The 27,553-nt window shown below is 35.8% G+C and overlaps 1 protein-coding gene across 1 annotated transcript; it reads left to right on the top strand.

The window, feature by feature from the left end:
* On the top strand, positions 1 to 27,553 carry LOC121411043 (inter-alpha-trypsin inhibitor heavy chain H3-like). Its single transcript, XM_041603517.1, has 14 exons — positions 1 to 450; positions 2,208 to 2,362; positions 6,854 to 7,014; positions 7,750 to 7,860; positions 8,734 to 8,872; positions 9,687 to 9,944; positions 11,389 to 11,505; positions 12,224 to 12,395; positions 12,796 to 13,481; positions 15,884 to 16,238; positions 19,093 to 19,158; positions 22,153 to 22,266; positions 25,803 to 26,210; positions 26,630 to 27,553. Exons 1-14 carry the CDS (start codon positions 327 to 329, stop codon positions 26,911 to 26,913), a joined length of 3,150 nt encoding a protein of 1,049 aa, XP_041459451.1. The 5' UTR covers positions 1 to 326; the 3' UTR covers positions 26,914 to 27,553.

Genomic DNA, 27,553 nt, shown 5'->3' with positions numbered 1-27,553 from the left:
AAGATTTAATTATTTTAACGTGTGATATCAAGATGATACGCGGCAAATCGACAATTTGTGGTCATTTAATTTGACGGATGGTCGGATGTCATTGCATTTTGCTTTCACTTTCATCAGAAATAAACGGTGTTCCGCCCCTCAAAAAGTCTTTAAATACGACTAATTCGGTGATAACCGCTGGGCAGAAAGTGTTGGTGGTCAGGAAGTCCATATACCGTTAGCTACCATAGGTTTTTTTTTGTTAGCAAGAGTTATCATCTGGCTTCTGTTGCTGAAAAGTGACTGACTTGTAAGGATATCGAGTGCACAGAGCAGAAAGCACAACAATGACAGGCGTGATCGTCGTTACTTTCGTTCTCAGTGTCATCAGTGTTGGAAGATGTCTTCCTACAAATCTAGGTGCTCATGCAGAATTGTCTAATGACATGACTGCAGTTTTGTTACCTCATGGTACGTACACACGTAGCGTGTAATACTTTATTCCATTCTTTAACTGACAAAGAATATTATTTCATTTAACATGCTTACCATGCAGTTTGTTGATATACAGTGCGTCCCAGAATAAACGAAACCGAGATTTAGCGATCATTTATCATAACTTAATCATAAATAGAATAGACAAATGACCTACCAATTTAAAGCTTAGAATCTCCTCTTTCATCTGATATTACTTAGGTTATTTCTTATTCACGCATGAGTGAGCAAAAACAATTTGAAGAAAGGATACCAAAAACTCATTTGGCGGGGGTTATCTGGGTTTCAAAAAGAAAACCACATTTCTGAAAAGTTCAATATCTGCTCTTTAATTTGTTACCAAAATTACAAAAAAGTGTCTAGAAATAAAAAAGTTCTGTTCATTTGAAATAAGGCTTGTATTTCCATAATTTCATGAGATAAACGTGTTTTCACCGGTTTCCCACAAAAGCTTTCGCATGGTGAACAAAAGATTTAATGCATGGCTGATCGTCAACAAAACAGAGTGTCGAGAGAGTTTGAAAGCCATCCTGGAGAACCTCTTCATTTTATGAAATTATTGAAATTCAAGCCTTATTTCAAATGACCAGAACTTTGTTATTTCGTGACCATTTTCTGTAATTTAGGTATCAAATTAAAGAGGAGATATTGAACTTTTAAAAAATGTGGTTTTCTTTTTGAAACCCAGATACCCCCCGCCAAATGAGTTTTTGATATCCTTTCTTCAAATTGCATTTGCTCACTCATGCGTGAATGAGAAATAATCTAGTAATATCAGATGAAAGAGGAGATTCTAAGCTTTTAATTAGTAGGTCATTTGTCTATTTTATTTATGATTAAGTAATGATAAATGATTGCAAAATCTCGGTTTCGTTTTTTCTGGGACGCACTGTATAGATATTTTGTATGTTTTCATTCAAGTTGTATTAAGGCTATCGTGATTATTCCAGAGAACTCACAATTCAATAATCTAGATCATTCGAGGTATTCTTATAATGATAGATGGACTTACTCACCTTCGTCCATTCTGCAACTTTGTATAATTAAGTATCAGCGCACTACTTGAAATTATAGTAGGTCCGTTTAATAACCTTTAAAAAGGTCGGTATATATGCTTTCTGTTGCACATCAAGAATATATTGCAAGACTTATACTTGATAGTGTGACTGGAAATCTATCTTCTTTATTTTATTTTTAATGAAATGACATATGAAGATTGTCTCTGTAATTAGAAATCAAACGTAACATCTTGATAACTCAATCAAATCAAGAAAGAATCTAAAAGAAATTAGAGTTAAAAATTTGAGGGTTTAAAAGGGCCCAGAGGAAACACAGGATAAGATTAATCTTTTATGTGCATGAAGTTCTAGTAACCATGTTTTGGAGATTTCAGAGATGGAAAAGCAATACCAACTAAAGTGTATTTCAATTTTTGTTTTTTGTTGTTTATGTTTTATATTGATTTTTATTCAATTGTATCATGGTGGTGCCCCATTTAAAATTTTCTTTTAAACTTCTAGGGGCTCCCAGTCCCATGTTTTTTAAAAATCATATTTGTATGCATTTGTATTTTCATGATTGATTGATTGAGACAAACTTTGAATTGAATTGAATTGAATTACTTCTCTCTTTCCCTAAAATGTTTTGGGTTTTCCCCTCTCTCACAAACATCGTAACTTATCTCCTTCTACCCCCTCCCCCATCACACTTGTCATTAACACTTCTCTCCATAGTCCAAGGAGATGAGTACGGATACGATGACAATGAGATCTTGGATCGAGAGGAGAGGGGTTTATCCTCATTGGGATCAGGATCGGGTCCTCTACCGGGACCCCTATCAGGACTAACCGACGACGAAGACCTAGTCACCGAGTCTCCGCTGTTAGCCGTGAGTACGATAGACTTGGATATTTTTGAGAGAAGAATTAAAGATGGATCAAACCAAGGCCCTGCAACACCACTCTGTAATCTTTGGATGGGGTTCATAGCAGCCCTATCCATGAGTGTATAGTGGAGGAGCCGCTTTTGCCCCTTATCCTCTTCTTATTGATACATTCTTCTCATTTTTTTTACAAAGTATAGGAGAAACTATGACTTAAAACATAGTTTTATAGGATTTTGTATGCCTATTCATAAATGTTTGTATTCTAGTCAAATTCGACTAGAAAATAGGCAAATATGACTAAAATAAACATTCAGTTATTTTTCAACTAGTTCTTTTAACTAGTTCAATTTCAACTTGTTCATTTTTAACTTATTCTTTGTGTGTAAATAGTTCAAAGTAATGTGTATACGTGACACGCTTATCAATATGATATGCCTGGAAAACAACATTTTATAAGGTTAGGTTCAATGATGGTGCTGACGCACGATTTGGATAAATAAATTTCGTTTCATTGAGATATTTCTTTCAGTTTCACTGATGACTTTCTTGGATGGGGTGTCTGTTTGAATTTAATTGACAATTAAACTTTATTAAGGTCTGTTTTTTGTTGTTATCAAATACATCCGGGAAAACATACATACACATTTTAAGGTTTGTTTCAATGATGGTGCTGACGCGCGAAAGATGGGAGGAGGTTGACTGCTGAAATAAATAAGTTTTCATTTCATTGAGAGATTTCTTTCAGTTTCACCGATGACTTTCTTGGGTGGGGTGTCTGTTTGAATTTAATTGACTATAAACTTTATTACGTTCTGTTTTTTTTTTGTGTGAAATACATCCGGGAAAAACATACATACACATTCAATGATGTTGCTGACGCGCGAAAAATGGGAGGAGGTTGACTGCTGAGATAAATAAGTTTTCATTTCATTGAGATATTTCCTTCAGTTTCACTGATGACTTTCTTGGGTGGGGTGTCTGTTTGAATTTAATTGACAATTAAACTTTATTATGGTCTGTTTTTTTTTGTCAAATACATCCGGGGAAAACATACATACACATTTTAAGGTTTGTTTCAATGATGGTGCTGACGCGCGAAAGATGGGAGGAGGTGGACTGTTAATTTTTTTTTTGGAGATATTTCTTTGAATTTCATTTATGACTTACTTTCGGAGTGACTGTTTGAAGTTTATTGACTAGGAACTTTATTCTGGTCTGATTTTAAGTTATATATTTGGCGTATAGTAGGCTGAGAGCTTGAGTAAAAGACGCGGGAAAAGACGTCCCGGAAAAGCATACACATGAAAAAAAATCATCATGTTTGGTTCAATGTTGGTATATAACCTCTTCTAATCTGAACAGTTACCAACCTTTTACCCCCTCCCTCATGGAGATATAAATGAAGTAGGACTACATGACACCAATCAGTGAGAAATATTACAATGTTAAACACCTACGCAACACTTTGTCATGTTTATCTCACACAAACCTGTAGAAATACCCCGAGAAATACCGGAAGATATTAGGAACCAAGGGAGGATATCCGGATAACCGGATAGCTACCGTGACTTTAGTACCATTTTCCCAAGCACGATATTATTGTAAACCAGTTTTTCTTTTCGCGATTTCACTTCTAACTTGTTTCAACCCGTTGTTTTATTACTCATGCAAATTACTGCATGACTGATAGACAGTGAGAGAGAGGGAGAGAGAGGGGGGGGGGGGGGAGGAGGAGGTGATGATGGGAAAGAGAGGGGCGTATTGGAACAGGGGAAGGTTGCTTTATAGTAGCCTACATCATGTACATATTCTGGATAATGATTTGTGCTTGTTTGTCACCCGTGCCATCACAATCATGGATATTAAGTCTTTTTGATAAACCAATCGACTCTTAATGTAAACCCGATTAATCAATACCATTTTAAAACAAGGCAAACGCCAAGCGTTGTCTCGCCTGCATATTGAAGTCATGAAGAGACTGCATGTCAAAACTACAGTGCGTATCAAAAAAAAAAAACGGGACAGATTTGAAAAGTCTATAAAATTTTTGTTTCAAATTATGATCTCTATATTTTGGTGTCAATACGTTCTCTGGAGTCTTACCCTTCAAATGCCATTTAAATAATTTAGTTTCATTCATGCTTGAGTGAACACGGAATGTTTTTGTCTGGGGTAAAAAAGGAGGCTTGCGCCAAAATGGCATAAAATGATAAATATGATGGCCAGACTTCGTGCTAATCAGCAAAACTTCCTCTTAACCTTTTCATTATCTTTGCCATAATTTTCGAATTATGCTGTCAAAATTCATTTCCAAATCTACTTATTCGCTTGAATAATTCTTTTGTTGTTCCTTTTTAATATGTTCTCTTTTAGCTTTGAATATTTCTAGGCAAGAACTTTTTTTAAAAAAAGCAAAAAGTATGGGAGAGCGTGTTTTTTTTTCTTCAAATCCTTTCATTGTGTGCTACAAAGGTTATGGTGTCTTTGAACAGTGGCATACTGAGGGGTGGGGGCTCGGGGTGTTCCCCCCAAATAAAACATTATGACCAAGGAAGAAAAATGACAGAAAACATAGAAAGTGAAATATGATATCATTTTCTCAATATTATGTCAAAATCACAAATTGGATATTTAATAAAAAAGTGGAATTTTTTGCTTGCTCACTTCACAACTTTTTTTTATACATTTTACCAGATCTGCCATATCTTGCTCCTTCAAAATTTACTCAATACACCATTGCCATTGAAAGACATGAATCCTTTCCTGTTTGTCCTGTCAAGCACATAATTAAACTTGGTGAAAGATTCAATAACCCCTTGAAAATAGAATTCATGTCTTTTATAGGTACCGTAACATAATTTGTTTCACATAATAATTATTAAAGGTACCATAACGTAATTTGTTTCACATAACAAAAGGATTTGAATAATTACAAATTCTCCCAATTAATAAAATGCAAATCTTCTTACTTGGGTTTACAAAAAGTCTCTTCTTTTCTTACTTATGAAGGAAAATTCAAAGGTAAAAGAAGTTTAAATGAAAAACAATATAATTCAGGTAAATAAATAAATTTGTAAATGAAATTTGACAGCATAATTCGAAAATTATGGCAAAGATAATAAAAAGATCAAGAGGAAGTCTGCTGATTAGCCAAAAGTCAAATCATCAAATTTCTAATTTCTGCCATTTTGCACGTCCCGTGTTTGCTCAAGCATGAACAAAATTTATTTTTTTAAATGGCATTTCAAAGATAAGATTTTAGAGCATCTATGAACATCAAAATATAGATATAATAATTTGAAACAAAATTTTCATAGAATTTTCAAAACTATCCCGTTTTTTTATACGCACTGTATAGGTCATGTCATTAGTAGAACAAACAGATAAGGTCATGCCATTAGTGGAACAAATAGATGCAAAAAGCATCCGAACATACAGTACCAGTCAGATATCTTTAATATCTGTTTCGAAGCTATAGAAAGTTATTGTGTGTACAACACAGCACAGAGCCAGTCATGGAAAGTTCATTGACCTTTGACCTTAATTAAATTCAACTCACATTCAAACTTGACCTGCATCTTCAAGAGATGGACCTCTTGTATGAATTTGGCAATCCTACCTCGAAGATATAAAAAGTTATTATGTGTACAACACAGCACAGTGCCAGTCATGGAAAGTTCATTGACCTTTGACCTTAATCAAATTCAACTCACATTCAAACTTGACCTGCACCTTCAAGAGATGGACCTCTTGTATGAATTTGGCAATCCTACCTCGAAGATATAAAAAGTTATTATGTGTACAACACAGCACAGTGCCAGTCATGGAAAGTTCATTGACCTTTGACCTTATTCAAATTCGACTCACATTTGAACTTGACCTGCACCTTCAAGAGATGGACCTCTGTTATGAATTTGGCGATCTCACCTCAAAGCTATAGAAAGTTATTGGGTGTACAACACAGCACATTGCCAGTCATGGAAAGTTCATTGACCTTTGACCTTATTCAAATTCGACTCATATTCGAACTTGACCTGTGCCTTCAGGAGATGGACCTCTGGTATGAATTTGGTGATCCCACCTTGAAGCTATAGAAAGTTATTGGGTGTAAAACACAATTGTTGACGACGACGCCGAAAATAGTGATACCTATGTCTCGTTCCGCTACGCAGGCGAGACAAAAACCAAGTGCACACGTAGTTACCAGTTTCCATTTATTTGAAAGCAGGATAAAAGAGCATTGCAGATGAAATGCCTTGCTCACGGGCTTAGGTGCCGCGGCCGGAAATCGAACCCCGGACTTTCCATAATAGCCTGGCGCCTTAGACTATTCGGCCGCGGCACCACCCCTACCTACCTACCTACCTACCACCCAAGACGTAATCGATATTGATGGATAAATAATTTTTTTCGCCGCCGGCATCACTATTGCCATTATTATCATTTTTAGATAACACTCTGTATAAGCATGATCTTCTTTCTTCTTTTTTAAAGACCAAACCAGAGGTACTCAGATTGGCAATAGCTTCTAAGATAACGGCTCGGTTCTCCAGTACAGAGGTCCGAAGCAAACTTAAAAACACGGATAAGAATGCAGCAGAAGCCAAGTTCACAATCAGTCTACCTGATGATGCTTTCATTAGCGCTTTCTCAATGTAAGTCTACTAACATTCGATTGGCCCGGACTTTTCTTTGCAGTTAATAGCAATAATACTTCTTTGACATTCAAAAATACAAATCAATTACACTTATACTTCTTGTAGAGTAAGACAAAAGAAAACGAAACACACACACGGGGAGAGTATTCTTACAATTGAAATTGTGGTTGAAATATAAATTTCATAGCTGAAATAAATATGACGGGCATGCACATGTGCTTGTAAACGACAGCTTAAAGGAGAAAGAAAGGGACCAAGACATTGATTAATATGACCAAACAAATCCTAAATGGATAGAGATTTTAAAAATGTAGAAATAAATTAATCAAGAAATACATGGTAATGTCGACAAACAAAGAGATGGATAGATGAATTTTAAAAAAGGTCAGAAAAATGATGTGATTCAACCCCAAGGATTCACTCCCACCCCCAAAAAAATCAGGCAGTTCATAATCTGCCTCTTTGTAAAGGTGTATGGAAAAATGGGTTTATATAATAAAGAGGTAAAGAGGGAATATATAAATGACATAATGATAATGCTTATAATACTAATGATAATGATAATAGTAATAATGATGATGACGATAATAATAATAATAATTGATAATAATGATAATAACAATAATAGTAATAATCATAACAATAATGATATTATTATTATTATAGCGATAATAATGAAAATAATTGTATTAATGACAATGACGATTACAATGGTGATGATTGTGTTTACAGGACCATTGACAATGTCACCTATCACTCAGAAGTGAAGCCTAAGGATGTGGCTCAGAGGGAGTATAACGAGGCCAAAGCCAAAGGACAGACTGCAGGACAAGTTAAACAAAGGCAAGGTTATTATATGTCTTCATCCAGGTCACTCATGACATCTAAGTTGGGACACAATTTCATGATTATTGTCAGTGCTATAAAGGACGCACCATTAGATTACGGGGGGGGGGGTTGATGCATTTTTTCCTTTCCTTTCTTCTTTGAGCAAATTTTTGTTTACCCCTTACTCCATTGAGACAATTTTTTTTAACCTTTCAGATGTGGACCATTTTCTTTCTTTTTCTACTCTGATTGTGAGACAATTTTTTTTTTTTGGGGGGGGCTCATATAGCAAGTTATTTTTTTGAGAAAAATTCTAGCCCCCCTGAATATCTTTATCGTGCGTCCCTAACAAGTTGTCATTCTCTAAACCGAAGACCATTTTCATCCAGCAAATCCAATTCTACGTACGTGTTTAAGGATATAGGCCTATCTTTCCTATTAACTTTCTACAGCTAATTTTATTGTAATTTCAACTCTTTCAGTGAATTATATATTCAATTATCAAAATGTGACTGAATTAAAACTCTCTATAAATTTCAAAGAAATTTCATGAAATTGATGGTGAATGGTGACATATCTAACATAAATCCAATATTTGGCTTGTTCTTATTCATCATAGCTGATGTAAATTTATTGTAAATCCTTGACATTTAGATTGAAGTAGCGAAATGAATATAAATCTGAAATTTGACAAACATATCCTGTCAATTTGTTGGCATTGAATGTAAAGTTCGTTCGAGGTCGTTTTATGTTTTTTTACTTTCGATCATGAAATCGGGATTTGATCTGTGCGGGAAAAATCCTATAAAAAGCTGTTCTTGCGAAAGATTGCCAGTTGTTTGAAAATATTATTTCTCAAATTTAAGATGATTCTTTTTTCTCCAACAGTTCACCTGATGAAAATAAATTCACGGTGTCCGTGACCGTGGAGGCTCGAAAATCTGTTCGTTTCAACCTCACATATGAACAACTGTTAAAGAGAAAAAATGGCATATTCGAGCAGAGGATAAGCATCCAACCAGGCCAGGTCAGAACTTTTAAACAAATATTTCTCATCTCTACTGCAAATATTGCGATGCATGTATTTTGTTCATCAGTTCAACAACAGTAAATTTATTGTATTTTTAACGAAGAAAAAAAAATAAAGATGAATTTTAAACACCCATGTGCCAGTGTTCATAATCTTCGATTTTGTCCACAAGATAGGGGAAGGCCTTATTTTTGTGTTTATCAAATAACTGGACAAATTCCACCAGACGAAATAATAGGTGTATATTTACAACCAAACTCATCCACTGTTAAAACAATTTAAACAAAGCTGTGTGTGAATCGCAAATAGTTGTTTTAACATTTCAAGCAAGTGTTTAAAATCGTAAACAACAAAGTTTAAATTCAAATATTCAATTATCAATAATATATGCATTGTTCTTTAAGATTTTAAACACTTGTTTAATTTGTTTAAATAACAACTGTGCGATTCACACAGCGTTGTTTGGAGTATTTCTAACAGTGTAATGTATTTAAAATACTACCAATAAATAATGAAAGACTGCCTTTCAAACGTTCTCTGTGTGAAAGACGTGTATTAATTAAATATGCCAATTTACGTCTTGGGACGGACCTCACGTCATTATACGATAATACAGGATTAAAAAAATGAATTTCTGAAGATAACTTTTGAAGTGATCGCAGAAAACGTATAACATTTTCACGTGTTTGATGAATATCTTAAGTTACTGTGTAAATTTCTAAATTGTGCAGCTCCCTTAGAGGGTTTATGGTCCTGAAATGCCAAACAGAAGGTAAAAATTGATTTCTTGAAATTCATGTTAAAAACACAGATGGTTCCGGATGTTCGTGTAGAGGCTCATATCACGGAACCCCAAGGTTTGAAGGATGTCAATGCTTCATGGGCGATATCAGACAAATCGGATGAAACAAAACTCAACAACATGACTGAAGTAGATCTCAGACCTCGCTCTGCCAAGGTACTCTTTGATTCGAGAGGAGAAGGACTGCTTATTACTTCCACCGGCATCATGGGGGATTTCATTATCAAATATGACGTCATGCATGACGTCAAAGCAGGTCACCTCCAGGTAACGTAGGCCTACGCATCCGTAATTTACCGGTTCAGATTGATTATCGAGCACGCATTTTATTCAGATACGCTACTTTTTTTTTTTTTACTTAAAACATGCTTAAATCATAAAGTTTACGGATCAGAATATAAAAAATGTCGTGCTCGCGCTTCGCGCTCACATTATTATTGTTAGCAGATCTCTGAAATCTCAATTTTGTTTCCGCTCGCGCTTCGCGCTCGGATCAATTGTATAGGCATATACCTATCCTGTTCATGATTAGAAAAGTGCTCAGAATATCAATTTTTTTAGATCTGAAATTTCAATTTTGCTTCCGCTCGCATCTATCGTGTAGTTATATACCTATCATATTCATAATTAGAATATAGTAGTAGTAATAATTACAACAAAGGGGAACGAGATGAGGGACTCCCTTAAGTCGTATGAAATTCCAAATCGGGGGGGGGGGTTATCAAGCAAAAAAAACCTACAAAATGGAGGTCATTTTTTATCCAGGAAAACTTTGACAACCAAAAAAAAAATCACTCACTCGCGCTTCGCATGACATGTTCCCATATTTTTGTGTGCCTCTCAAATGGGGGGGGGGGGTGGCAGGGGCCGGATGTTGTCTTACCTGTACCCGTCATTGAGTTCGGACACATCATCAAATGAGCGTCATTCAGCACTGTGCATCGATGAGAATCAATGATGTGCTTCATTTTGAATTTGCACTATGCATCAATGAGAGTCAAACTTTGCAGGGGTCCTTTCAAAGCCTTCTGATAAGTTAGCTTATAATTATGAATAAGAAGTATTGAAGAAGTAAATCAATTAAAGTTTGAGAAAACATGAACAAATAATGAGAAAGCTAAGAGCATATGAATGTTGAGATCACCAAACCAATTCTATATGGATAGACGTCCTTAAAGTAACAAGTAAACTGTGTCGTAAAGTAATATGATAGTTCTGCAAGTGTGATATTAATCATGTTAGTGCGACTGTCGATGAGAGAATATCGTTATCATTATAGTGATCTTAACATTTAAATGCTCGTAACATTAAATACTATTTGTTCATTTTTTCTCAAACTTTAATTGATTTGTGTCTTTTATTTGTCCGTTTCCATACATGCTTACGTGTTCTCAGGATTTCGTTATACTTTAACCTAGGCTGGGATAACATGATTCATTTAAACCTGGTTTATTTTATAGTAATACTCTGTATTTTCATGTTGAATTATGTTTGTTAAATTTTGTAAAGCATTTTTTTTCAAATCTGAACGGCCATCCCTGCAGTATACAAAAATACAAACAAATAAATAATTAAATAATAATAAATGGTAATAATAGTAGTGTTGAAGTGCATCCTTTGAATACGCCTTCAATTTCCATCATCGCCCCTGAAAAAAAATATCTCATTCTGTATCAATTACAACCATTGCCGTTTATATAACCCATTTTAGATCGTCAATGGATATTTCGTTCATTACTTCTCACCGGAAGGTTTACCGAAAACAAGGAAGAATGTTGTCTTCGTGATCGATGTCAGTGGTTCAATGCGTGGTCGAAAAATAGAACAGGTGAATTGATTTTTTTTCTTTAAAAAAACGGGGGGGGGGGCTGTAATAAGATGATATTCGGTGTTATTTTAAAGAAACATTATTCAATTTGTTCTTATCGTCAGTGTACTATTATCCAACCACTACAAATCTAATCGCTCACGAGAGTGGTCTCCTGCATTCCTTAAAATTATAATTTTGTAACATCTTGTTGATATTCATTTTCACTGCTGATATTGCAACCATTATCATTTTGTTATATATTACCTTATATATTTGATATTTTGAAATTCTGTTATTGATATGAATGCAGAAATAAAATCAAATAAAAACTATCAAGACCATAAACGAGTTTCGAAGACTAATAAGAACGCTGGTGTCAATCCCATACCCCTTTGTACGAGTTCTATTTTCGTTATAACAAATTTGGTTAGAAAAAAACTTGACTCTGTCAGGAGTATTTAAAAATTGTGTAAACAAAATAAATCACAACGCTGTAGTATGAAATGAATTAAAATAGAATATGAATGTATATGTCAAAATGTTGACAAATTTTTCCCCTTTCTTTGTCATACAAAATTGATGCATTATCCTAAGCAAGTACATATTTTTCAAAAGCAGAGTCGTGATATTATTGTATTAGTTCCATCGTCTTTAGCGGGGCGAAAGCGCGGCTATAATGCAGCTGATATCAATGAAATATTTACTTCTATTTATCATTTTTTTGTTTCATGAAAAGACGAAAACGGCATTCACTACGATTTTGGATGATGTCCGCCCAATAGATCGCATCAACATTGTACTCTTTGAATCGAGTGTTCGAGTTTGGAGAGCTAATCAAATGGTGGAAGCTACCAGTAGAAATATTGCAACAGCTAAAGAATACGTTAATCGTCTTTCTGCAGGTGGAGGTATGTACTTTTCATCAGGGAAATTATACTTCATATCATCAAACAGATATTACAGAAAGGTAAAATCAAAAGTTAGTTTGATCTGATATAATTTTAAGGGGGAGCAAGTATGAGAACATCCCTTATTTGACATTGGTGTACACTTGTCCTTCCTCGCTGCGTCCATTTTTCTTCTTCCTGTGATTCTTCTTCTTTTTTTAAATGTTACCTTTTGTTTTTCGAAATGATCTATTATTTGTCTTTATCATGCTTATTTCGTCGTTGTCGTTGTCTTCTTCTTGTTCTCAGGCATGTAGCCAAAGTTTGACTTTCGGGGAGGGGGGGGGCACAAACAGATGTTGCCATCACCACCACCAATACCAAAAAAATCTCTATTGTTCCCATTCTCCTTGTCGAACAGGAACGAATTTATACGATGGTCTAACGAATGCTGTCGATCTCCTCACTGGAAATGACAATGATGATGCCATGCCCCTTATCATTATGCTTACCGACGGTCAGCCCACGTCTGGTGCAGTCACAAGTACATCTGTAATCGTGAAAAGAATCACAAATCTCATCGAGGGTCGACTGTCATTGTTCAGCGTTGGGTTTGGAAACGGGGTTGACTTTTCATTTCTTGAAAAACTATCACTATCCAACCAAGCTCTGGCTCGTAAAGTCTACGAGGATTCGAGTGCTAGTGTGCAAATGAAAGGTTTTTACGACGAAGTCGCAAATCCACTCCTTTTCAACATCAATCTCGAATACAGCAACAGATTGGTTGACGAAGACAGTCTCACGCAGTCGAATTTCATGGCTTACTTTGATGGCACCGAAATCACGGTAGCCGGCAAACTGAAAGATGAAGTTATTAATGCTGTTTGGAATTCAGCAAATGATGTGAATGGACCTATGACATGGGAAAATCGGGATGAATCTGATCTCGTACGCAATGAAACAATCTTAGCTTCAGCTCAACATCCGAACACGATTTCAATCGTGGATGGGAACGAAGATGGCATATACGGTGAACCATTCTGTGTCGTAATCACTGGAAAATCCCTCGATGTTGATATCGAGTTCAATACATCCACAACGATAGAGGTATAGTTGGAGTGCAATAGCGGATTTAGGTGGGGTGGGGGCTACCAAGTAATTTCAAAGCCAACCCCCAATCACCTTCATTTCATAGTGAACCTCTTTTTTTTCTTGTCAAATTAATGAAATGACCTTCATTTTCTTGTGAAGCCCCCTTCTTTTCCTTGTTAAATTTCTCGGTCAAACCCTTCCTTGAAAAAAACAACAACTAGATTCGTCCCTGGAGTATGAGCGGTAACACGGCAAAAAGAATAATACAGCCATTGATATCACAAGTGGGGTTTATGTTAGAATGAGCCATCTTCTTTTAGTATCGAATTTGATACTAAAGATTAATTTTAGGATGGATATCCCGATGGTACATGTTAAGGCTGCTGGCATGGCATTACTCTAGTCTATTTCACTCTTTCCAAAATGACCTATGATGAAAAATAATACGCCTCATGAATGTCTATTCATTACATCATATCATTAGGTGATCTGTCAATCGACAGATCAACTATTAATTTCGTACGAATTTTCTTTTTTATTTATTCATTCTTTATTTTATTTTTCCACCCTTTTCTTGTTAGCGTAAAATCTCAAAATCTACATCATCAACTTTCTTCAAAATATCATCAGGTATGGGGACTTATCATGTCATCAGTACGAAACAAGTTCAAGGTCAAAAGGTCATCATGACGTCATCTAGACGCCATTTGTAAAATCACATTATCAACCATATCTTCATTATCAATTATAAAAAATTAACAATATTTACATCACATTAATTTCAGGTCAAGGGTCAACTGCCCATGTCATCAAAGGTCATGTAAAGGTCACGACGTGCGCGTACGCGCGAGTCAAAATTTTAAAATGCTCAAAATCACTTTTTGACCAAAACAGAGTACGAATCAGTGGGCCGTTTCATAAAGCTGTTCGTAAGTTAAGACCGACTTTAAGAACGACTGGTGATCCTTTCTTACGCGCTAAACCATCGCAAATTCAATATACCACTTACCGCAAGAAGGGATCACCAGTCGTTCTTAAAGTCGCTCTTAACTTACGAACAGCTTTATGAAACACCCCGGCCACCTGGTCATTTTAAGCATTTCAAAAATTTGCGCGCGCGCACGGTTACGTGCGCGTTCTCGCGCGTAACGGCACTATCAAATATAAGATCACCATTTTTTTCATATCAATGCACCAAGAATAGAATTCTGAACAATTTGATACCTTGATCAACCTTCTACGACAAGTAATAAAGGAATTAGCCTCCATCAAAGTTTACAGCACGCGCGCGCGCGCGCACTAACCATAGACAATATATGTGCAAAAACATGCCTATACAAAATTCATTATAGCTCTTAAAGTAGTCCGTTGACCCCCATTTTTTTTTCATATTCGAATAGAGTATGGATGGGAGATGTGATTTCATGTCACATTTGACCCGAAATTTTATCATGACGTCATCAAAATGGCGTCGGAACTCAAAATTCCCATTTTGCTACTTATGACGTCATCATAATTATGCAAATTTGACTTTAACTCTGTAAATATTGGTCAATTTTTGCTCAGTTTTTTTCTACGTTGTAGCTGAGGACATGTTCTTTCTATTGTGATGGGTATATTTACATTTTAAGGATCGGATCATCCTGAAAAATGGCAAGTTATAGAGGCATGTCATTTTCGCTCATTTTGTGTGCAATCTCTATGGGAAATGACTTTTTCTCAAAACTGGATTTTACATTCCTCTATTTCGCGAGCCATATCTCCATTTCTATTTGTTGGTTTTCTCTGAGCTTGGAGTATGTAGTAGCTGAGATTGTAAGCTATCGCAAGGGTGGTCTTCGTTTTCCGATCAGATGCCGGGATCATGCCCGTATTTCACTTGCAAAGTTGGATCTAAGATCCTCTTGTTTTGCCTATGTGTAAAGTCTATGGGAAGTGTGTAGCTCATTTGGTAAGGCATCAGTCTTGCGTCCTTAGGGTCCAGGGTTCGAACCCAAAAGTGGACATAAAGTTTTTTTATTTTTTTTTTTCTTTTCAACATTTCGCAAATGTTCCTTAATCACCATTACAAGGTATATGAGTTCAAATATCGCACAATAAAATAGATTAAAATTGTTTTTAATGAGCCTCTAACATGTACAATGTGTATCGCCTACACCTACATGTATTTCACATATTCTCAGTTCCCTCTTTTTTGGAGTATTCCACATGTTCTTTTCGTAATAAAAGTTTAGTTTTCAATATGAGCATCGTATTGATCTCAATAAACATGGTGATTGTATTCGTGATCATGAAAATCAGAGACAGATCACCCAATTCGTCCTCATGACGAATTAAAATTCTAGTTCTATGGTACATTACAATCCCCTCCTCACTCTAAACGCTTTATTCTTCTCATCATATTGGAATATATACAGAAAGATAACTCTCTTCGTCGTCATGAAGTCGATGACTTCGCCCAGCGCCTGTGGGCATACCTCACAATCAAGAATCTTCTTGATGAACGAAAGACAGCCGACAACCGTGCCACAAAAGAAGCGATCTCCGAACGGGCCCTCAATCTCTCTCTCAAATACCATTTCGTTACACCTCTTACCTCGCTCTTGGTGGTCAAACCAGATGATGATACCGACATCCTCGCAGAAAGTGTACCTGAGGTGCCAAGTGATGAAATACAGAACATGCATTCATCATCTTTGTACTTAGCCCCAATGGCTGCAGGGCCTGCGGGACCTCAAGCCTCGTTCCCGGCTCAGCGAAGATTATTCAAAGGTCAGTAAAATATTAATATCCAAGGCAAGTGTTTAGCTCCAGTTATAGTTGATACTTTGTGTTTCTGAAAAAATATAACCAAAAAAGTAAGTCCCCCTAAATCAAAGTGCTGTAACTTTTGAACGGAATTATTTTGAGATATGATATTTCGTAGGTAGTTTTCTACACTCATTAAGCAACCCCTGGGGGAAAATGAGATTGATCGGTTGAGTCATGCATGCATAATTAAAGATTGAATTACAAGAGTCGTTTTTCAGATTGTGCAAATAAAGTTGGGCAAAAGTTGAAATTTATGGTGTTAATGGTGTATTACTATCTATCATATAGCAACTCCACACACAATTTTGATATCGTATGTTCATGGTTGAGTGAGCACAATATTGCAGGGGCCGCAGAAGCGGGAGGGGGGGGGGGGGCTGGGGCCCCCACTTTTTTCCAAAATCATGTACAAAAATGTAAAATTGACCATATGATTGTGATTTTTTGCATGGTCAGCCCCCCCCCCTCTCCCCACACTTCGAAAACCGTTCCGCGGCCCCTGTATTGTGACGTATCATCATAGGGGTTTTTGGTAGTATCCTCTACAACTTGTAACAAGTTAGGTCTTATTAACATTTGAAAATGTTGGTGGCTACCCCGATTATAGGCCCCTCCCCCATTTTTAAATTCTGGATCCACCCCTGATTTGTCCATAAATCAAACTGATCATGAGAAATTGTTAGGAAAAAAATACATTTATGCAGTATAAAGAGTATTCATTCTTAAGTTTTCGAATGTGCTCGCTCAACCATGAAAATGTTAAAAGTTCGGAAAGTGTGTGGTGATAGAAATGATGGATGATAAAAACAACAGCAATTAAAGTCACAAATGAAACCGAATTTGCCCCCAATATTAAACTTATTACCCTTTAAAATGAGTATGTGACATTATTGAAAATACCCATTTTCCCACTTTGATGCGTGCTCACTCATCCATGAATAAACAAATCGATTTCATTTTTGCACAGAATTCTGCCCATAGGTTGATAAACATTACTGCCAAATGACATTGCTAAAGACAGCCTTGAAAAAAAGTTCCACCATATTTAATAAGGGGTTACTTATTCTTAAACATATGCACCTATAATGTACACAAGTCTATGAGAGAGGAAGTCAAAATTTTAACAAATGGACGGTTTTTGTTACTTCTACCAACAGTTATTTCATAAAACTTCGCACATGGCTTCAGGATAACACTATCCAAAAGGCGCGCACACCAAAATAACAATTCGATACGGCACAGAGTGGGGCCAAGGCCTTGAACTTTCTTCCCATTTGCATAATTTTCGAATATTGTGTGCTCACTGATGCATTAAGCATCGGGATTTTCATAAAAATCAAATCAAATGAACCATGCAAGGAGGTTTGTGACAGATATCCATAGTTACATATTGGATTTTTTCCAATAACGTAAAAAAGAGCTAATCACATTCCACAATGTTCATTCAAGCGTGAATGTTAAATCAAACGTCTTTGAATCATTGAAGCATGTTAATTGCTCATGAACATAACGAAAAAAATTGACAAAAGATCAGTTTCAGTTACCAAAATGACACAATACTTGCCTATGATATTTGAAAATCGTATTTTTTGTTTTCAATAAATGTTCATTGAACCGTGAAACGATGAATATTGTTGAAGATACTCTTCCCAAAAGTAATTGTCATCATAGTCGATCATTATTTTTGATTGATAAAAATGTGTAAAAAGACCAATTATAGCAAATTTGGACTTGTGTTTATTCAACCGTGAAATTTAGCCAGAAAAGTTGTATCGTCTTTTAGAAAATACCTTTTACAAGCCTTCTGACTATTTTTCATGATGAGAATGTGGAATCAGTTCGTATGAAATGGAATCAAAGTCATGATATTTGGCTTGTGACTTTTGAAAAGTGACATTTTTGCCTTCCGACGGTGCTCACTGAAACATGACGTAAAATATGTCCATAACATTTACTCAGAAGGTAGCTTATAAAATTACCTACACGCTCATGTAAAAATATATCAAAAACTCGCATTGGTTCGGAAATTATTGATGTTTGTTCAAGGGGGGACTTACTTTTTTTGTTGTGTATATATTGGCATTCACATTCCCAAGAAGCTTGAAAGTTATGGTATTCGAGGTTAATCACGTGTCACATGCTGGTTATTACTCTCATTCATGTAGTCTCCCCTGAGGCTCCAATCTAGATGGTTTTCAAAGTGAGGGAGGGGGGGGGGGCTGACCATGCAAAAAATAAATCACGATTAGATGGTCATTTAAAAGTTTTTGTACATAGTTTTAAGAATAAAAAAGTGTTTCAATGAGGTGATTTTTTTTCTGACGCTGTCTTCTTAATCATGTAAATTCCACCTCTGACACCACCGTTTTCATTAACTTCGGTTTATGACGCAGCATTTGACGGCTTTGATTTGTACTTTTCTGTAGTGAATATTCATTAATGTTCAATATGTATTTTCTAAAAGATCGGGGTTAAATCCCCTTTATTATTATGTTTTTGCTCATGAGTTGTCATAGCCATCTAACGCATCTCTGCAAGTTTTGGTAATGACTATCATTTCATTTTACGAAAATTACATTTTTTTTAGAAAATTGATTTCATGATGTGTATTTGTGTTAAGATTCAAGGCAGGGGGGGGGGGTGCAATTACCCATAAGCCAGTTGGAGAAGAAATTGATTTTTAAACGCAACCTTTGAATGGTTGAAAATTACTGTTGCGTTCAATTTTGGAGTTGAAATCCCATTTAAATCGAGGTTGGATTAATTAAAATTCGCATTCCTCTCAGAAATATTTCAAATTTTCAACTCTGAATAGGCCCTAAAGGCATGAGAGGACCAGGTCGTCCCCCATCGATGACAATTCCCGCTTCGCAAGCTTTTGGTGAGTATAATCTCTTGTGATATTTTCTCCAACATAAAATCATTTGTTTTTAAACATCTCCAATATCTATTTTTTTACAACACATGTTTTAGTACTGGTGTCAATAATAAAGAAACTATACAAATTCCAGAAATATCTTAATCCCATCAATGTTAAGTTGGATCCTCAACAGCACACCTGGTATCGGTCATCGGTCATGAGCAGAGGTGCCGTGGCCGGGCGTGGGCCGTGGCCGAGTGGTCTAAGGTGCCCGACTATGCGTGGAAAGCGTGTTGTGATTTCCTGTTTGGTGATCATAAACATGATAAACAGGAATCGAGAATAAGAGATTCTTTGTTTTTTCTGATTTCTAAACTTTTATTACTGTGAATGCATACCAAAAACAAAATGACAACATGGATTCAGTTCTGTTGTCCGTTTTTTAAAAACGCAAAAACCAAGTCGCAACACACTTTCCGCCCTATGATTTTGTTTTCGCACCACATATTGTATGATATCGGATATCAGTGACATGCAAACACCTAAATTCTTGTCGACTCTCCGATTTGGTTTTCGTTCATGAATATTAAAGAACGCCATCTACTTCAACAAAATGTACAAGCACCATAATATTCAACTAGGTGCCACGAGCCTAATTACATCAGGAGGGCTAAAGATATTCGTTCGACCCAACCCATTCGATTCTTTTCAATTTGATATTGCTGATTGACAGAAAATGTATGAATATGATTCAAAATCTAACACTGATTCTAGAAATGGTAACTACTGAACTCCTTCGCCCAAATTGGGAAGATAAATAAGTGACTTGGAACTATTTTTTGACTGGCAGAATAATTAGTGCTATTTTACTGTTTCAGTTGATGAATTTGATCGATTCATAGTTATCTTCATAAATGGCGATTTATTTTTAAAATGAACTGGCTACGGTACCCTTTCCTGGCCAGATATGGAATGTCAGATATATAACCTATCCAATGGTAGCAAACATTCCACCCTCTAATTTCACACTTATTTTTTATGAATTTTTCAAAAGTGCCATTTTAACACACAAGTCTATGGGGAATGTTTTACGCGCGTGACACCACTACTACTACATATCTTATTATCTCGTTATAGAATATATATATACTGGCATGCTATGGGCGTCAATCAGTATTTATGGCGGGTTGGGGGTAGAATATTCCTTTCTCTTGTGAGGGATTAAAAAAATAGGAGGGGGGGGGGGGGGGTCAGTGGCGTAGTCTGAATATTTTAGGGGAAAGACATGATGTAAAGGACAAAATTAGGTTAAAAGCTGAGAGTCAGCGAGCAAAGAAATAAAATGAACTTTTTCAATACCTAAACCATTTTAGATTTTGACATGATATTAAAAAATATATCATCTTTCACCCTATTTCACTTTATTTCTGTTAGTACCACCCCGGTTTATGATGTAAAATAAGTGGAAACATGCCAAATAAATGAGAACAGAATGAATGTATAAAAGGGAAATAATCCTGAAAACACGAAAGAGTCTTCGAAAGGACTCATTTCCTGGTCAATATTTAAAAAAAAAATCAGCTCGCGCTTCGCGCTCGTATTATTGATTTAGTACATGCTTAGAACTACAGTCTTAAGGACTCCCCCTAGTGGCATGTAAATGTGACAAAGCTTGGATGGGGTTGCTCGTGCACCCTCCCGCTGAAGCAGATGAGTTCCGACACTTACAAGCAAAACAAAATGTGCAACCCTTCTGCTGGTTGCATCAACTGATTTTCCCAAACTTAAGTTCCACCTCCCCAAGATGTGTATCCCCCATATGACTTTTGTTCCACCTAGCCATGCTCGATCCAGCCTACGCTCTTGTGTGGAGCTTGGGAGGGAAATGTACCATAAAAAAAGTCTCACGACATGTCTCATGACAAAGAAAAAAAAAGAATGGAAAGGTGAAACAAGTACCATGTCAAAATATATTAAAAAAAATTGATTATTCATTGAAAGTTTCATTTTATTGCTTGCTCACTTCGCTCCCTTGCAGTTTTTTAAATAATTTTTCCCTTTACGCCATGTCTTACGCCACGCCACTGAGCCGCCCCCTCCCTTACTGAAAAAACCCCAAACGAAAGAGTCTTATCATTAATGGATGCATGGATCTACTAGTAGGTCCTTGATGAGTGGAATCGATTTTAAAGACAAAATAGATTTGACTTGATATTTAAAACATTATGTCATGTTTCACTTAATTTCTGTTTGCAGTATCCCGGTTTATGATGTAAAATAAGTGGAAACATACCAAATGAATGAATGTAGAACTGTGAAGGATTGTATACAAGGGAAATAATCATGAAAACCCACAATTCAGAGTCATAAAGAAAAATGGCTCATTTTCTCCCTGTACAAATTGTCGGCCTAGTTCCTTTGCCTCCATCATCACGATGATGACCAATTTAACCTTCCCATCCTTCCAATCTATTACATTTCACGCTGTTTCAGTAGTCTTAGTCTTTAAGCATTATCCCGGTTTATCATCTAAAATAAGTGAAAACATACGACATTCGAAGGAGTGTATTAAAGGGAAATAATCCTGAAAACCCACAATTTAGAGTTAAAAAAACAAAGGCTCATTTCCTCCCTGTACAAATCGGCAGCCTAGGTCCCCCGCCTCCATCATCATCATCATGACGAATCTAACTTTCCCATCTTTGCCCTCTCCCACCACTAACGTCATAGAAAAATCTTCATCATTTCAACTCTGGACATTGTCACCGGTATTTAAAGTGGAGGGGGGGGGGGACTGACCATGCAAAAATCACAATCATATGGTCATTGTTATGTTTTTGTACACTCTTTTTGAAAACAAGTGGGGGTTGAAGCCCTCAGCCCCCCGGTTCCGCGGTCCCTTTACGAGCATGCAGCACCATACCTATTAAAAACAACAAAATCTAATAATAATTATCTGAATAATTGCAAAATGTTTTAATTATTATATTCTCTGCATATTTTTTACCTAATCAGCTGACAGCGATCCACACTTCATGGTTGAGATTCCCCATTCTGATTTAAATGTGTGTTTTGATATAAATGGCGATCCTGGTGATGTATTCAATCTCCTGAATGACCCTAAGTTCAGTAAGTATTATTCGGTTGTAATTGTTCGAAGACACGGGCACACTATTGGTGTGACCATAGTAGTCCAGGATAGGCCCCATAGAGGAGGGGTCGAACCTTTTTTTTTTTAGAAATACGATATTTTTTTACGGCTCTTGTCAATTCGAGGGTGCTAATTCCGAATCTGAATGAAGCCACTCTTAGTCACCTTGAGCATTTTCCGCAAATCGGCAAAATCCAATAAGGCCGCCAAAATATGCAAATTACCCATGAAAATCGTAAAATTGCCCGCACATTGACTATAAAATGCATGTAGTTGTGTTGCAGGAGTGAAATACTTTATGAAAAAACGACATTTGACAGAAAATTATTTTATTGATATTGAAAATGGCTGCCATATGTCCCTGTATACACGGCTAAAATGTAGAATATGAATGGTGAAAAATTATTTTAAAACATGAGTACTATTATTGCATGTGATTGTAATCTACGAGTGGACTACTGTCTGAAAACATGATTATTATCAAAATATGTCATTTGTATACTATATAATGTGATAAATGCTGTAATATGATATTAAAAATGGATGTCATAGACCCAATATATTGTGCTCAATATATAAAAGGGGACAAATAATTTTCACATTTGGATTGGCTTGACTTTAAAATGCCAATAGTTGCGAAATATTGGTGCAACAATGTCTGACTACATGATTTCTAACGAGATATATCATTTCCTTTGCCATTTTGGTAATGATGCTGTATTTTGAAATTCAAAATGGCTGCCATAGGCCCTATCTGTAGTATGTACAATGTAAATGAAGAAACTAATTTTCTCACGAGTAATAACCATAAAATGAATGCAATTGTGATCTACGAGTGGAATATTGTCTGAAAGCATGTTTTCTAGCGAAACATATCAATTTTTTTGTATAGCATGAGATAAATGCTGTATTGCGAAATTCGAAATGGCCCCAATGTGCCCTTACAGTATTATCTGCATTGAAAATGGGGACAGATAATTTTATAAGAATTAGGATTTGCCCATTAAACTCATATAATTATGTTGTATGAGTAAAACATTGTTTGAAGACGTGATTTTTAGGAAATTTCTTCACCCATGTAGTTGATAAATACTGTATTTTGAATTTCAAAATGGCCCCTACAAGCCCATAATATATTTTGTAACATGTGAATAGGGAAACTAATTTTCACAATAATAGGAAGCAAAAATGCAAGTAACTGTGATGTATAAGTAAAATATTGTCTTGAACATGATTTCCAGCTAAATTCATCACACCTTGGTCGAGAAGGTATTAAATGCCTTACTTTGAAATTCAAAATGGCTGCCATAGGCCCCCAAAAGTATGATGTACATTGTCACTGAGGACAGATAATTTTGACAGAATTTTGCTTTGTTTGACTATAGGAATTGCTTAACTTTGATGTAGGTGTAAAATATTGTCTAAACCCATGATTTCTAACGAAATACATAATATCTTATGCCATAAAAGTAATGAATGCTGCATTTTAAAATTGAAAATGGTCGCTATAGGCCCTTATCGTATTATGTAAATTTTGAATGGAAAAGGATAATTTCCACAAAAGGGCATATTGCATCTATTTTGAATGTTAAAATATAGTATTTAAACATAAGAGATGATCTAGTTCGTTAGATATCATATTTTCAGACGTTTCATACATGCAACACCATTTATTCAAGCAAAGCCAACTTCTTTTAAAATTATCTGTTCCCATTCACATTGTACATATAAGTGTTAGGGCTTTTGGAGGCCATTTTTTAATATCAAAATACAGTATTTGTCACAAACATGACATAAGAAGTGATATAGATCGTTGACGATCATGTTTTCAGACATTACTTCACTCATATCTAGATCATAATAATTTGTATGCTAGTGCTCACTTTTGTGAAAATAGTTTTCCCCATTCATATATAATTGTACAGGGGTCTATGGCGGCCATTTTGAATATCAAGAAAATGAATATTTTTTCAAAATCTTGTTTTTTCAGAGTATTTCACTCCGGCAGCACAACTGCATGTACTAGCCAATGTGTGGGCAATTTTATGATTTTCATGGGTAATTTGCATATTTTGGCGGCCACATTGGATATTACCAATTTTCAGAAAATGCTCAAGGCTACACGAGTGGCATCATTCAGATTCGGAATCAGCACCCTCGAATTGCCAAGAAACCATTTAAAAAATTGTATATCTACACTGTTAGAAAATTTATCCTAAAAGAAGTTCCTGTAGCAGAGTCTCCAGAGTCCAGAACACCTGTATAATCTTACAGGAAATTGGTATTTGATGTATGGAACCTTATAAATTTCCTGTAATAAAACACCCTTTTCCCCTTTTAAGCAGACCTGTTATGTTAAATTGCAGAAAAATTCATGTTTTATGAATTTACAGAATGATTCTGTTTTATTACTTTCTGCAAAATCAGTGTTTTTTAACAGTGTAAAAATAAAAACAAGGTTCGACCCCTTCTTTCGTGGACTATAGACTTACTATATACCAAAGCAAAGCAAAAACTAAAAGTTAAAATATATAACAACAGAAGAACGGACAAACAAACCGTTTTACCGTTGTAGTGTATTTACAAGTTCCTTTCCTGAAAAAAAATCTTAGATTCAAGAAATCTTGAAAAAAAATAAAGACAATTTTTCGGTTTTGAATCTATAAAATAAAGTCAGTTTTCATCAGGGGCGGATCAAGGATTTTCTAAAAGGAGGGGCACACTTTCCCTCGGAAATTTGACAAGCGGTCAAAAAGTCAGTACAAAAATGAAGGTCAGTTCCTTCCGCGTCAATTTTGAAAAGCAAAAAAAAAAAAACCTGAACAAAAACAAACCAAAAAAAAAGGTCCTCACCTGTATTTGAACGACATATTCCCATTAGAAATATTTCCTACACTGTTAAAGTATTTATAATTTTACAAAGAAAATCGTAAATTTACAGGATGTATACCTTTTAAAAACAGACAACACAATAATTTAACAAACCAAACGTATTTATGCAGTGATATGTAACGTAGAATTACTTAGTACAAATTAAATGTAAAAAAAGATATAATAATCTTTGTAAAATATAAATTAATATTACTTATGCGGTGTTGCAAGAAACTTGCGATAAATTGCGAGTCTATTTTTGGTTCCTAAATCTATCATAAGCCTTGCAGTTAATTGCAAATTAGTGACTGATTGCTAATCTTCCCCTTGAACCAAGAAGTTTAATCTGATTTGCTTTAACTAACGTTGATCTATCAGTTGTAAAATTGCAACAGAATATTTGCAATTGATTGCAAATATTTTCTTGCAACACCCTCTAAGAATTAAAAAGAAATGTTCTGAGACGTTCCATATAGTTGAAGCTGTAACTGATGCGATAAAGGATTTCAGCCTTTATACCAAGAAGGTCTGTTGTGTGAGGAGGGGAAAACGATCCAAACGAATCATTAAGATTAAACAAGTTTATACCGTACTTAGATACTTTAGCGGTTTCATTTGTAAAATTTGATTTTGTCAACTGCAGATCTGCAAGTATCTGCGTATGTCATCCCTGTGGAACACAATGGCATTTCCAATCCAGGGAATAACAGTACGTATTTCGGCAAAATCGGCGTCCTTTTCGGGACCGACCGGTACCTCGTTCTGACGCCTACCTACATTGAAGTCAACAACAAGGCATTCAAACTCGACTGGGATGACGACCTCTCAATGCGCGTGGGTGACTTCGACGTCCATATCAGGAATAAACATAGAGTAGTGATCAACCATGGTGACGATGTCGTGGTGGTGATCATGGCACATCGCGTAAGACACGGAAACATCTTCCAGTATGAGAGAGAAAGAGCTGCCAACCGTTCTCACCGCGTTGATCACCTCGGGTTCTATGTGGAAAATGGAAAGGGTCTTTCTCAAGATGTCCATGGACTAATTGGTGAGTTTTGAATAGTCCGTATACAGCCAAGCAGTGGGATAATTTTGAACTCATCTGTTATAGGACACTATTTTGTAAGACCACGTATACGTAACAGGCCTCCTTTAATCAGATTATTTTTTTTTGCAATAAGGAGGTTTGTTTACAATTTCCACATGCATCATTTAAATTCTGTTCAGGAACTATTTGTCCAAAAAAAACACAATTTAAATGCATAAATGATACAAAAAATTTAACTGACAATCGGAAGCATATGTGGCATTCCCCAGGGTTCCCTTTCAGCCTACTTTCAGTTTTATGAGTTATTTATACGATTTCTAAATATCACGGCGTATTAAACAAATAGCACAACCAACGCTCTAAAAATCACGATGTACTCATTATAAACTATTTAAATCTCCATAATCTTACATTCTCAGGTCAATTTTACCGGAAGAAGGAGGTCCTTGTGTCTAGTTCGGTCACCACAAGTGTTGACATGTCGGATGTACCTCTGCCAGTGGTCTCACCCGATATAAACGCAACTCTCTTTATTGACGATCGAAATGTTCCCGTGAAGCTCATTAACCGTCGCATACCTCTTATTCGAGATTATAAAGAATGTTGGCATGCTGCTGATAATGCAAAGGGTCTGATCGAAGGAGACTACACAGACTACAAGCTACCATCACTGCTCACTCATCTGGACAAACATGGCAAATAAAATAGAAATTAAGAGCTCACTCCAACATATTAACGAAACAAAACGATATCTAGTTCCAGTGGTATTACTCAGATATTAATGAAAATTGTTTTCGTATACAAACAGCATTACAATTTTGCACGATAACTTTGTAGGAGTAATCTATGAGTAAAAAATATACCCCAACAAATCACGTTTAGAATACTTGCCAATGAAGGCCTAATGATGTACTGTTGGTGGTGTGGAACCTAATCAATTGATTGGAAGATGGCTTATCCTATACGCGAAATTCATTGGTCTTGAGCATTTGTTATGAGAAAATGTTGCATGATCTCAATGCAAGAATATAGGCCAACAGCAGTTCCAGTACATTCACCCATGTGAAAGCACATAAGGGACTCTTTAACCGCTTCCATCATTTTTGAAACACTGACCACTGTAGATTTGTTTGGGTAATCATTGATACCACCACTCGTGTTCAAAATAAGTATACAATCAATGCGATGAGTACTGTTAGCATCAATAATGATATGAAACTCCCTAATCTCCACTGAAAAAAAATATTATTGAGTATACATTCAAATATATATACCGTCTTGCTGAAAAGCAGCTTCTAGTTGAAAGCAGGCTTTTACCCGTGATTAAATAAATAAAATACAAA

Source organism: Lytechinus variegatus, chromosome 3 (genome assembly GCF_018143015.1).
Source record: "Lytechinus variegatus isolate NC3 chromosome 3, Lvar_3.0, whole genome shotgun sequence".
NCBI lineage: Eukaryota > Metazoa > Echinodermata > Echinoidea > Temnopleuroida > Toxopneustidae > Lytechinus > Lytechinus variegatus.
The sequence above is the reverse complement of the archived record's forward strand: the minus strand, read 5'-3'. Positions and strand labels throughout refer to the sequence as shown.